This window comes from Bos grunniens, chromosome 3 (assembly GCF_055505025.1).
Source record: "Bos grunniens cultivar Pamir isolate PY7600 chromosome 3, Bosgru_T2T1.0, whole genome shotgun sequence".
Lineage (NCBI taxonomy): Eukaryota > Metazoa > Chordata > Mammalia > Artiodactyla > Bovidae > Bos > Bos grunniens.
In genome coordinates this window covers 106,067,293-106,081,146 of record NC_141167.1, presented here as the reverse complement: position 1 = coordinate 106,081,146, position 13,854 = coordinate 106,067,293, and the positions used below count along the sequence as shown (strand labels likewise).

Genomic DNA, 13,854 nt, shown 5'->3' with positions numbered 1-13,854 from the left:
GGAACCTTAGAATATGGTGAGAGATTCTAGGGCCTTTAAAGAGCCACAGAACCTGGTGGGCCTCACCTGGAGACAGGCAAACATTTAGTCTCCTCAGCCATGTCCAAGGTCACGAAGGATGCTGTGCAGCCCTTGGAGGCAGAGGAGCCGAGCGTGGCGCGGGCTGTGGTCCGCAGCACGGGGGGCTTTATCCTGGGCTTGTCCCTGGCCACAGCCTACGGGCTGCTGGAGCTGCTGGTGGAAGGGCATAGCCCCTGGGGCTGCCTGGTGGGCACCTTCACTTTGGCCGCCTTCCTTAGTCTGGGCATGGGATTCTCCCGCCAGGTCCGGGTCACTGTCCTTTTGCTGCTGCCCCAGGCCTTCTCCAGTGAGTCTGGCACCCAGTGCAGGGGGTGGGCCCAGTGGAGGGCCTGGGGCAGGAGGGATCTTGCGGGAGAGGGAGGTTGAGGGAAGCCCTGCTGCCTTCTGTACGGCGCTTGTACATGCTGCCATGGGCAAGGCTGCTGGCTTGGTTCCCACGGTGCTCTCTCCCCAGAGCAGGGCCGGACACTGCTGTTGGTGGCTGCCTTTGGGTTGGTGTTGCAAGGGCCTTGTGCCAACACCCTGCGCAACTTCACCCAGGCCAGTGAGGCTGTGGCCTGTGGGGCAGAACTGGCCCTGAACCAGACCGCCAAAGTGCTGGAGAGGGCCAAGCAGCCCCTCGTCAGTAAGGCCACCCATCTCCACGGGCCCCCGCACTCCACTCCACCTGCGCGTTCACAGTCCTCTGGCTCCATTCCTCTCTGTTGGTCCTGGGCCTTAACTTCAAAGCATCCAGCAGGACCCCCTGACCCTCGCTCTCTGGCCCACTCCACTGCCAGATGGATTATCTCCCAGACCCCAGCATCTGGACAGCTCCCCTGCTCCACTCCCTACTCCAGGGTAATGGGTAGAACCAGCCTCTAGAGGAGGAGACCCAACCGGACCCCTGCCCCTGCCTCTCAGGTGCTCTGAACAAGATTAAAGCCATTGCCCAGAGAGCCAAGCAGGTGGCTGACCGGGTCCGAAAGTTCTTCCGGTCAATCATGGATGGCGTGAAGCACGTAGGTCAGCACGTTAGCATGTCTGTTTTGGGGGGCCAGGATTTACCCAGTCTCCTTACCCTCACCCCTGTCCAGGACTTCTTGGGCCCTGCCAGAGTGCTAACTAGACCCCACTGGATAAAGCACAGCCCGGCCCCTGACCACAGGCCTTTCCGGCCCCGGGTGCTGCCCTGGTGTTCCCCCCAACCCCCCTGAGAAGATGCTGCAGGACTCCTGGGTACCAGCCCCGTAGCCGTTCCCAGCCAGGGCCCTGCGGAACGTGTGGTACTGGCTCCTGCACATCGGCGATGTGTGCAACTCGGAGCTGGGCAACCCCTACTTGAAGTGTGCTCGGGTCTTTGATGACGCCAAGGACAGCTGCATGAAGGTCATACCACAAGCCTACCACCTGTGCTTCGTGCTCATGCCCTTCAAGCTGATGCTCTGTGGACTTGCCAGTGGTGAGAGAATGTGGACTTACTGGTGGGAATGGGGGCCCGGCAAATGTAGGGGTCAGCTGGGTGAGCGGTCCCAGGTGAGCAGTAGTGTAGTCGTAGCGTGTATGTGCTTAGTCGTGTCTGATTCTTTGCGACTCCATGGACTGTAGCCCACCAGGCTCCTCGGTCCATGGGATTTCCCAGGCAAGAATACTGGAGTGGGTTGCCATTTCCTGCTCCAGGGGATCTTCCTGATCCAGGGATCAAATCCACATCTCCTGCTTTGGCAGGCAAATTCTTTACCACTGAGCCACCTGGGAAGCCCCCTTCCAGGGGACTAATGAGGGGCAATAAATATGGGGCCAACAAGGATGTTGGGTGCCATGCAGGATTAGGGAGCAGGTAGGGGGAAAACCAGTGTGGAGGGTGGGGTAGTAAGGAGAAGCCAACAGGTTTTGAGCTGATGTGGAGGCCAGCAGGAACAGTGAAAATTTGGGAGGCCCTGTGAGAGCAAGGTCTCTGGAGATTGGAGAGACAGGCTGCGTCTCCTTGCCCCTGCTGACACTCAGTCTTGGCTCTCAGTGGTCCAGGTGTTCTGCATCATCCCTGGCTATATCCAGACCTTCCTGCGAGAGACCATGAGTACCCGTGAGTGATCCCCGCCTAGCCCTACTCATGCGGTGCTCCCCGGAGGCCTCCCTCCCTCATATCAGCATGTGCCAACCCAGGAGTGCTCCCAGTCCACAGATGAGAATTCAGGAAAAGACCTCCAGAGGTTACCCAGGCCAATGTCCACGTTGTACAGATTAGGAAATTGGGGCCCAGTGAAGAGAGGGTGCTTCATTAAAGCCTGACTTGAGAGCAGGAGCTGGGGAGAGAAGCAGGGCCCCCTGTTCCTTGTGAAGGCAGAAGCCTGGTGCTAAGCGTGCATCGGCCATGGCATAGACTGTGGAGGCTCTGTCCCCTCCTCAGTCCACTGTAGGTCCGCACACTGGGGGTTTGTAGCTGACCTGGGAGCCATGGGACCCCTGGGCTGGCCAGGCCCCTCCAGGGTGCAGCCCTGCCCCCTTGTAACTCTCCTTGCTCACATCTCCCCTGGACACGGGGCCTCAGCTGTGAGGAATTTGATTAACCGAGTGCGTCAAGAGTTTGAGTTCAACATGACAGCCACCCATTACTTCTCTGTGGATCTCAACGCCTCTCGGAGCCTGTCCCAGGTAGCTCTGGACCTCCAGGAAGCCGTCAGCATGAAGCTGTACCGCGTCCGAGAGGCCTTGGCTCTGATGGGCTACACCACACCTCTGCTGCTCCTGCTTCTTTACCTCCAGTGAGGCGCTGGAGGGCCCCGCCAATGCAGGGGTGGGACAGAGGGCTGTTGGGGGCCAGCTTGTCCCCATGGCATCCTGGGAGGCTGGAGCTCGTGGGCAGGGGTGAGAGTTGGGAGGGTGGTGGCCTGGGATGTCTGGTTGGGGCTGCTGAGGGGCCTCACGTGTGTCCCACCAGAGCCCTGTATTACCGGTACGGTTACCTGAACTGGGACAGTTTCAACAACGTCTACATCACCAGCCGATTCCTGCGCATGGAGGCTGTCCGCTCCAGGGCAGGACTGCCCACGGTGCTGCCGCTCACCGCCCACGAGGCCAGACACTACATCCAGCCAGGCAAGGGCCCTGAGGACCCGGAGATAGGGTCCCTCCAACCCCACTGCTCTGCCCAGAAGTGCTGGGCACAGGCCTGGCTCAGGGCAGGGCCAGAGATGGGGGACGACAGAGAAAAAGAAAATTTCAGGCTTGGGAGGTGGGGGAGACACAACCCTATCCTTGGGAAGCCTCAGCCTAAAAGGGGGGGATGTCTCAGAGCATGCAAACAAAGAGAAGAGGGGCAGGTAATGCTTCTGGTAGCACCCCGGATGTCAAGACAGAGGGAAGGATAGGTGGAGAGTGGATGTAGAGCAAGGGAAGTGAAGCTGGGGAGGCTTTTGGAGGTGGTGAGCAAGAATGTGCATGCGTGCTGATATGGAGGTGAAGCAGCCAGCAGGAGGTGGGGAGCAGTGCTGTCTCTGAAGTGGGGGGCAGGGAACCACATAAGGGTATCAGGGATGCCTTAGAAGTGGGGATTCCTGGAGACTGAAAACTGGCCACCAGGTCAAGGTGGAGATACTAGGTGTGTATCTCGAGCCACAGAGGCCCTGCCCAGGAAGGGTGCTTCCTTCCCACTCTTGCACAGGGGTCCTCACAGCTTGCGCATCTTCCAGGTGAGCAGACATGACCCAGTCTGATGAGGGGCAGGAGCTGCCTCCAGGAGGGAGGTCTCTCTAGGAGCTAGGGTCTGGTGGGAAGGAGAATTGCGGAGAGTCCTCCTGACCAGCCCTCCCCCATGCAGGCTCCATCTTCTTGTCCCGGTGGGAGCAGATTTTTTGCATCCTGGCAATCTTCCACCTTGCCCGGCACCTCCTCCTCGTGTTGTTCCTGGTCTTCCTGGACTATGCCGTCTTCTGGGTCCTGGACCTGGCTCGGTACCACCTGCAGGGGGAGGTTGTGGCCCGAAGTGAGTGCCCAAATTTCCCTAGCTTCCTTAGTCCTGGGGGATGGCCTGAATGTCCCCCTGTTGCTGCTACTTACCAGCCGATGACATTGCCCGTCCTCCAACCCCATCCTCTGGTAACCCCTGTGCCCAGTTCAAGATTACACCATAACACAGTAGAGGAAAACACAAGCTCTAAAGTCAGACTGGCCTGGGGTTAAATCTCAGCAGTGTCCTTTACCAGATGGTGACCTTGAGCAGTTTGCTCAACCTCCCGGACCTTCAGTTGCCTCATCTGAACCATGGGACGGTAATGGAAGCAGCTTCTCTGGGTGGCTCTGCATAGATGAGACCACATGTGTGAGTGCCTGGTGGACCTTGGATTGACAGCATGCCATAAACCAGAGAACAGAGTTAATCTAATCCTTTATACCAGAGGCCCAACAGAAAAAGTAAAAAAAAACACAAAAACTCGAAACGATCGATAAAGCCCTTAGTTCAATACCTGCTACACAGTCAGTGCTTAACAAATGCTTTACTTTTGAAAAAATTTTAAAAATTTGATTGAAATACAGTTGACTTACAATGTTTTAATTTCTGCTGTACATCAAAGAAATTCAGTTATATGTAAATATATATCTATTCCTTTTCATATTCTTTTCTATTATGATTTATCACAGGATACTGACTACAGCTCCCTGTGCCACACAGTAGGACCTTATTTATCCATCTTATATGTAACAGCTTGCATCTGCCAATCCCACACTCCCAAACCCTCCCTCTCCCAACAAATGCTTTAAAATAAACGTTTCTGGGTGGTCATGGAGTCTGGGCATGGACCCATAGGCTATCAAGGTCATTTCAGATCTGGTGGCCTGAGAAGGCAGACCACGTAGGTACCAGTGCCAGCCAGTTCTGGACCACGGAGCCAGGCCTGGTTTCCAAGAGCTGATGCCGGGGCCTGGAGCACCATGAGGGGAGCCTGGGGGTGCCTGGGGGTCCCTGGGGGGCTTCTAGTGGGGCCTGGGGGCCATCTCTATGCTTTGCACCATCCACCTGCCACCCTCCAGAAGATGTGGTCTTTTGTGCATGGTGGAGTGGGCAGCTTCGAAGAACATCCCTCACACAGGGTCTCGCTGCCCAGGCCCTGTGTTCATGTCCATAACTGTGGAAGGCACTGGCTCCACGGGGAAGATTTACCGCGACCTAGTATCGGCATTCGATGTCCTCCAGCAAGGCAACATCACCGTCCTGTCCCGACGCTGCCAGCTGCATCCCTCAGAGCCCAACTCCACTGGTTACATAGTCATCGGTATCCACACCTCCGAGGGAGCTGGGGGGACAGACAGTTCAGGGCATGAGGGACACAGCCCGCTGAGGGTGAGTGTGGCTGGCACCTGGTGCCCCCCAGCGGCAGCTTACTGGGTCTGCTGTGCCCCCAGGCGTCATGTATGGCCTTTGCTTCTTTGTCACTTTGTTCGGCAACCATGTCAGTCGGCTGCGGCGGCTCATCTGTGCCTCCTACTACCCATCTCGGGAGCAGGTGAGGGGCCAAGGCCAGCTCCTGCTCCCCCTCAAGGGGGCTAAGCTCCTGGCTGGCTGTCTTGGTTTGGGGGAGTTCAGAAGCCTTCTGCAGCCCAGCTCTCTCCCTCTGGTTGAACCCCAAAGCAAATGACCTGGACCACAGAAGGGAGAAACGGTGCCTCTTGAGATAAAGCTTGCTTCCAAAGATTAGTTAAAACCCTGGGGAAGGGGACTTCCCTGGTGGTGCAGTGGCTCAGACTCCATGTTCCCAACTCAGGAGGCCCAGGTTTGATTCCTGGTCAGGGAACTAGACCCCACATGCCAAAACTAAGGATCTGGTGCAGCCAAATAAATTAACAACAAAACAAATAAAAACCCTGGGGGACAGGAGCCATGCTGGTGTTGAGGTGGGAATGAAAACCTGCCATTTGTTTACTTACTCGTGACTCATTGAGCACCTACTGTATGCTGGTCACCATGCCGGTCACCATGCCGGCGGCTTCAGGGATGCAGAGATGAACCAGACACAGTCTCGAGGCAGGTTTTAACAAAACAGTTACAATGGAAAAAGTATTTTTAGGAAATTCCCTGGCCATCCAGTGATTAGGACTCCGAGCTCCCACTGCAGGGGGTGACAGGGTGAGGGAGCAATCCCTGGTTGGAGAATTAAGACCCCACAAACCTTGGAGCACAGCCAAAAAAAAAAGAGAAAGAAAAAAGTGTTTTTATTAAGGGATAAATAAACTGCTATGGAAACCCAGAGGAGGGGATAGGTGCGTCCACCTAGGGAAGCCCTGAAGTCTTCCCCCAGGAAGGGGCATTGAGCCAAGCCTACAAGGAGTCATAGGAAATGGAGACAAGGTAAAGGTAAGGGGTGGGGTGAGTGCAGAGGGCATTCCAGGCAGACAGGATCAAAGGGACCCCATCCTTGACTTCCCCTCCACCAGGAGAGGATCTCCTACCTCTACAATGTACTTCTGAGCCGCCGAACCAAGCTGCTGGCTGCCCTGCACCGATCAGTGAGGAGACGGGCAGCTGACCACAGCCACATGAGCATCCTCCTAGTGCTGGCCGGACGGTAAGCCCACTGTCTTTCCTTATAAGAAGTGGAGTGAGAGGGAGTAGAAAAAGAACCAGAGGTCAGAACGGATCACTGTCCTTCCTAGGTGTCCAGAGATTTGGTTGAAGAGGGTGCTCATTCATGAATGGATTGGGGATGAGACTCTGTAGGGGTGGGGAGTCAAAGGAGGAGGAGGACAGGAAGAAGGGAGGTTCTTGCTATAGTTGGAGGGATGGAGGTTAGACTGTAGGGAGACCTACCTTTGATTTGGAGGGTGATACGGAATGAAGCAGGGCAAAGACTAATAGAGTTTTGCCAAGAAAATGCACTGGTCATAACAAACACCCTCTTCCAACAACACAAGAGAAGACTCTATACATGGACATCACCAGATGGTCAACACCAAAATCAGATTGATGGTATTCTTTGCAGCCAAAGATGGAGAAGCTCTATACAGCCAGCAAAAACAAGACCAGGAGCTGACTGTGGCTCAGACCATGAACTCCTTACTGCCAAATTCAGACTTAAATTGAAGAAAGTAGGGAAAACCACTAGACCATTCAGGTATGACCTAAATCAAATCCCTTATGATTATACAGTGGAAGTGAGAAATAGATTTAAGGGACTAGATCTGATAGATAGAGTGCCTGATGAACTATGGAATGAGGTTCGTGACATTGTACAGGAGACAGGGATCAAGACCATCCCCATGGAAAAGAAATGCAAAAAAGCAAAATGGCTGTCTGGGGAGGCCTTACAAATAGCTGTGAAAAGAAGAGAAGTGAAAAGCAAAGGAGAAAAGGAAAGATATAAGCATCTGAATGCAGAGTTCCAAAGAATAGCAAGAAGAGATAAGAAAGCCTTCTTCAGCGATCAATGCAAAAAAATTGAGGGAAACAACAGAATGGGAAAGACTAGAGATCTCTTCAATAAAATTAGAGATACCAAGGGAACATTTCATGCAAAGATGGGCTCGATAAAGGACAGAAATGGTATGGACCTAACAGAAGCAGAAGACATTAAGAAGAGATGACAAGAATACACAGAAGAACTGTACAAAAAAGATCTTCACGACCCAGATAATCACGATGGTGTGATCACTGACCTAGAGCCAGACATCCTGGAATGTGAAGTCAAGTGGGCCTTAGAAAGCATCACTACGAACAAAGCTAGTGGAGGTGATGGAATTCCAGTTGAGCTCTTTCAAATCCTGAAAGATGATGCTGTGAAAGTGCTGCACTCAATATGCCAGCAAATTTGGAAAACTCAGCAGTCGCCACAGGACTGGAAAAGGTCAGTTTTCATTCCAATTCCAAGGAAAAGCAATGCCAAAGAAGGCTCAAACTACCGCACAATTGCACTAATCTCACATGCTAGTAAAGTAATGCTCAAAATTCTCCAAGCCAGGCTTCAGCAATATGTGAACCGTGAACTTCCTGATGTTCAAGCTGGTTTTAGAAAAGGCAGAAGAACCAGAGATCAAATTGCCAACATCTGCTGGATCATGGAAAAAGCAAGAGAGTTCCAGAAAAACATCTATTTCTGCTTTATTGACTATGCCAAAGCCTTTGATTGTGTGGATCACAATCAACTGTGGAAAATTCTGAAAGAGATGGGAATACCAGACCACCTGACCTGCCTCTTGAGAAATTTGTATGCAGGTCAGGAAGCAACAGTTAGAACTGGACATGGAACAACAGACTGGTTTCAAATAGGAAAAGGAGTTCGTCAAGGCTGTATATTGTCACCCTGTTTATTTAACTTATATGCAGAGTACATCATGAGAAACGCTGGACTGGAAGAAGCACAAGCTGGAATCAAGATTGCCAGGAGAAATATCAGTAACCTCAGATATGCAGATGACACCACCCTTATGGCAGAAAGTGAAGAGGAACTCAAAAGCCTCTTGATAAAAGTGAAAGTGGAGAGTGAAAAAGTTGGCTTAAAGCTCAACATTCAGAAAACGAAGATCATGGCATCCAGTCTCATCACTTCATGGGAAATAGATGGGGAAACAGTGGAAACAGTGTCAGACTTTATTTTTGGGGGCTCCAAAACCACTGCAGATGGTGACTGCAGCCATGAAATTAAAAAACGCTTACTCCTTGGAAGGAAAGTTATGACCAACCTAGATAGCATATTCAAAAGCAGAGACATGACTTTGCCAACAAAGGTCCGTTTAGTCAAGGCTTTGGTTTTTCCAGTGGTCATGTATGGATGTGAGAGTTCGACTGTGAAGAAGGCTGAGTGCCGAAGAATTGATGCTTTGGAACTGTGGTGTTGGAGAAGACTCTTGAGAGTCCCTTGGACTGCAAGGAGATCCAACCAGTCCATTCTGAAGGAGATTAGCCCTGGGATTTCTTTGGAAGGAATGATGCTAAAGCTGAAACTCCAGTACTTTGGCCACCTCATGCGAAGAGTTGACTCATTGGAAAAGACTGATGCTGGGAGGGATTGGGGGCAGGAGGAGAAGGGGATGACAGAGGATGAGATGGCTGGATGGCATCACCCACTCGATGGACGTGAGTCTAAGTGAACTCCGGGAGTTGGTGATGGACAGGGAGGCCTGGCCTGCTGCGATTCATGTGTTGCAAAGAGTCGTGTCGCAAAGAGTCGGACACAACTGAGTGACTGAACTGAACTGAACTGGAGAGGATGAGGGTTAGTTAGGCCGGCTGGGCTGGCCTGCTTTTTAAAAAATTAATTTAAAAAGTGTAATATAGTTGATTTACAATTATGTGTTAATTTCTGCTGTATTATATAGCAAAGTGATTTAGCCATCCACACATATACACTCTTTTTTAAAAAAATTCTTTTTTGTTATGGTTTATCACAGAATATAGAATAAGGTTCCCTGTGTTATACAGTAGGGCTTTGTTATTTACCATTCTATATATACTAGTTTGCATGCGCAAACCCAAAATTCCCACTCCATCTCTGCCTTTCCCCCTCCCCTTGCAACCACAAGTCTGTTCTCCATGTCTGTGAGTCTGTTTCCCCATGTCTGTGAGTCTCTTCCTCCATGTCTGTGAGTCTCTTCCTCCATGTCTGTGAGTCTGTTTCCCCATGTCTGTGAGTCTGTTCCTCCATGTCTGTGAGTCTGTTCCTCCATGTCTTTGAGTCTGTTTCCCCATGTCTGTGAGTCTGTTTCCCCATGTCTGTGAGTCTCTTTCTCCATGTCTGTGAGTCTGTTTCATTAAAGTTCATCTGTGTCATATTTTAGATTCCACAAATAAGCGTTATCATATAGTATTTATCTTTCTGGTGTGAGAATTTGGTATGAGAATCTTCAGGTCCATCCATGTTGCTGCAAGTGGCATTATTTCGTCCTTTTCCTGGCTGAGTAGTACTCCACAGTACACATGCACCACATCTTTATCCGTTCATCTGTCCATGGACGTTTAGGTTCCTTCCACGTCTTGGCTGTTGCATATAGTGCTGCTGTGAGCATAGGGGTGCATGTATCTTTTTGAATTATATTTTTGTCCAGATATATTGAGCTGACCTGCTTAGTGTCTGGGACCCTTCTCCTCAGGTGTTCCTGCCTGGTTCCATTTATCAGCTACTTCAGCCAGCATCAGACCTACTGCCTGGGCTGCGGGCAGCCACAGGACGAGGGAGACACAGAGAATTCGGTGGCCTGCGGTACCCCAGGCTGCAGAGGTGAGAGTTCCGGGGAGGATGCCTCTGCTGGGGCTCTCAGCATTTGTATGTGACAGTCAGCTTTTATAACTTTTGTACCTCACCTTTTGTACCCCTCCCTTCCTTATGACGCATGTCCTCATTTACACAGAACCCTCAGGTAGCTCATTTTCTCTGTGTGCCTTAATCCTCCAGTGCAAGTAGAATTCCTATGCAAGTGGTATTGCAGCACTTCCCCAGAGTGCATGGTTTGATGAATGGTCTCCCCCTTGGGTGGAGTTGGGGAGGCAAGGGCTGAAAGCTCGGGAGCACAGTGCTGGGGTTGGGGTAGGGGAACAAGTTCAATTCCTTCCCTCCTGGCCTCCTCCAGGTCTCTTCTGTCTCACCTGCTTCCGTCTCCTGGGCAACACCTGCTCCGTGTGTGCATCTCCCCTCTCCTACCAGGAGGAGCTGGATCTAGAGCTGTGAGTCTCAGGCGACATGGGGTGGCTGGAGACTGTGGGGGCAGTGGGAGTGGCCACCCCTCCTGCAGGACCTCTGTAGGCTACTGAGATGGGAGGCTTCTCCAGGGACTCCAGTGACGAGGAGGGCCCCCGCCTATGGCTGGCTGCCGCCCACCGAAAGGGTCCTGAGCAGGAGGCGCTACTGCGGCAGCAGCTCCAGGAAGCGCTGGGCAGGACCCTCTCACGGGATTCCATGTCGGAATCCAGGTGAGCGGAAAACTTCAGGAGTGGGGGCTGGGAGGCCTAAGCACGTTCAGTCACATTTATCAAGGGTTTCTTGGGTGCCTGGCGCTCTGCTAGAGCTGGAGAGATAAAAGGGGTGGTGGGGGGAGGTTTGCCCCATGCCTGCTGTGTCAGCACCCCTGCCCCGGGGTGAGTGGGGGAGAGTGACATCAAGTAGCTAAGGGACAATGTAGACAGCGCCCCAAATGAGGAGTGAACCAGGCTCTGGGAAGCACAGAGGACTGAACACCCAGTTTGGGATGGAGGCTTCACGAAAGAAGTCAAAAAAATTGGTGGGCTTGATTTTCACTCACAGAGAGCCAAGTATATCAAATGCTGTGAGATTATCAAGTAGGATGAAGCCTGGAAGCCAGAGGGTTTGTTAGGCTGAGGAGTGCAAGAGAACATTCCAGGGGGAGGCTTGTGTGAGTCTGGAGAATATGGCACACTTAGAGGTGGGGGGAGGGTCAGGGAGAGGTGTATTTGTGGCTGGGTGGAGACAGCAGAGCATACTGGGAGATGAGGTTGGCCATCAAGGCAGGGAGAGGTGGGAGAGGGCCTCAGTTTACCATCTGAAGGTCCTCAGTCAGAAAGTGATGTATTTGTATTTGTCTTTGGGGACAATAAGCTAAGAAGGCAGAGTGGAGGCAGGGTGGGAGCAGGGAGACCAGAGAGGAGGCTGTCTTAGCTCAGGAAAAGTTGGTGATGGCCTCAGGATTGAGGTGCTGAGAATGACAGGGAGCTTGTGTTTGGAACTGGGTAGTGTTAGGGCAAGAGGAGAAACAGGTTCTGCAGAAACAATGGCCCAGTTCTAGACCTTTCTGGTATCTGTAGGGAATCCACTGGGAATGCCCAGGGGACAGTTAGAAAAGGGCAGGGCTCTGGGCCAGAGGTATCTTTTGGGGGGTTGTTGACTTGGAGACTGAGAGAGATGAGCTGGATCACCCTGGTGGAGGGCAGGGCAGCAGAGGAGGGGGCAGGGACAGGACCCTGAGGGGCTCTATCACAAACCAAGGAGGGGAGAGACTCAAGAACAGAGAGCCAAGCAGATCCAATGCTGTGAGATGATCAAGTAGGATGAAGCCTAAAGACTGGCCATTGAATTTGGTGGTCGAGAGATCCTTGGAGTGGCTTGTGGGACTATTTCTCATGGTGTGGGGAAGGCCAAAGCCAGTCCTCGTGGGTTGAGGTGGGTGACTAGTAGAGAAGACTCAGAAACAGGGTACTTGGCTCTGTGTCACTGTTGCAAGAAGTTTGGGAATTCTTTTTTTTTTTTTAATATAACTGCTATAGTTTAAAAAAGGAAGCTTGATGGTAAAGAGGAGACAGTTAGCTTCATAGAACAAGAGAGTAGCTTGAAGGGAACCTAAAAGATTTTTCTTTATCCAAGAAAAAGCTTGTTCTTTACCCAAGTATGGGGAGATTTGAGGATTTCAGAGATGAAAAAAGTGTTGAAGAGTGAGAGATGCCGGAGAGATGGGATCTAGGGCCAGGTGAACAGGGTGGCCTCAAATAGGACCGGGCTCGCCCGAGGCAGGAGGGGAGAGGGCATGTTCCTCCCAGCAGAGCTGAGCCTGCTCCAGTCTGGTGGCTTGCTTTTCTCAGGGTGAGGGGGTGGGGTGGGGACTGGGGGTGGGGATAGGAGGCATGCACACCTGCTGAAACAGTAAAGAATGGGGTTGGGAGTGGAATAAAGGTTTCAAGGAGTGGGTGGTGGAGGTTGAAATGCCTGCCTTGGGGAGTGTGCAAAGGAGCCAACTGGGGAGGTTAAGAGATTTCCAGGGAGCGTTAAAGGCTCAGATGAAGTTGAAAATCATCACGTGTAATGAGACTTGTTACGTGGTTTTCCCCAGCAAATGTGGTAGCCATGAATGGGCTTCCAGGGTTAAAGGCTTTTTCTGGGCAGGTCAGGAGATGACGGGGTGAGAATTGGGGTGTTTTAGTCAGAGTATCTAAGATGACTGGGGAAGAGAAAGGGGTTGAGACCCCAGTGGGCAGCCCAAGGTCCATGTGTTGCTGGGGTGTTAAAGCAGAGGCCAGGAAGGATGCAGACAATGGGCCAGGCCCAGGAAGAATCCAGGGGATAAATCCAGAGAGTAGCCAAGATTGAGGGTGATGTCCGAGTAGGAGCAGAGAGGAAGGTCATTATGGCCAAGGAGGTTGAGGATTGGAAGTGTCTGGAATGTTGTGTTGGAAGAGTGTGCCCACCAGCGAGAAAGCAGCTGGGCCACAAGAGCGGCTCAAGTCTGGTACCAGCACCCTGGATGCGTATGGCAGGATGTCAGCAGGGCCTGGGGAGATAGGCACAGCCCGGGAGTGTAGCTTCCACGGCAGCCAGGGGCTTTGCAATACGCCACAGGCAGGCCAAGTCTGAGAAAGACAAGTAACCTCCACTTGGGAGGACTGAAGAGAAAACTGTCCAGTGGTCACATTCCAGTGTGAATGGGGCACCGGAAGTTAGTAATGAATTCAGAGGCTGAAGGGGAAGGAAAGTTTTATTTTGAGCGGTTCCAGAGGGCTCAATGAAGTTAAAAGCTGGGCAGCCAGGGAGGTACACTACAGCCTTGAGTGAGTATTATTTCCGAGGTCACTACTGGTTCTGCCCTTGCAAAGCACATGACCTTGGGCACATCATTGCCCACTCATCTCTGAGCCTAAAGTCAGAAGATATCTACAGACACACGCTGGCTTGCCTTGGAGGGGCCTGTGAGAGCCGCAGTGGCTGGAAGATAACAGGAGCCAAATCTGAATAGACAGGGCAGGTGCACGAGGCAGGAAGTCACCTGTGAAAACAGAATCCTGGTGACTGGGCCACCCTCTTCCTCTCCTTACTAGTGACCTGGATGAGGAGAAGGGGCTTCGGGAGAGAAGGCACAGGTAGC

General features: G+C 52.2%; 1 protein-coding gene across 1 annotated transcript; it reads left to right on the top strand.

Moving 5' to 3' along the window:
- Window positions 1-45: 45 nt before the first annotated feature.
- On the top strand, window positions 46-13,853 carry DCST2 (DC-STAMP domain containing 2). Its single transcript, XM_086394074.1, has 15 exons — window positions 46-367; window positions 536-706; window positions 985-1,086; window positions 1,325-1,522; window positions 2,081-2,146; window positions 2,612-2,825; window positions 3,002-3,159; window positions 3,881-4,045; window positions 5,151-5,333; window positions 5,464-5,564; window positions 6,493-6,623; window positions 10,141-10,268; window positions 10,618-10,711; window positions 10,817-10,957; window positions 13,808-13,853. Exons 1-15 carry the CDS (start codon window positions 100-102, stop codon window positions 13,851-13,853), a joined length of 2,166 nt encoding a protein of 721 aa, XP_086250200.1. The 5' UTR covers window positions 46-99.
- The last annotated feature ends 1 nt before the right edge of the window (window position 13,854 follows it).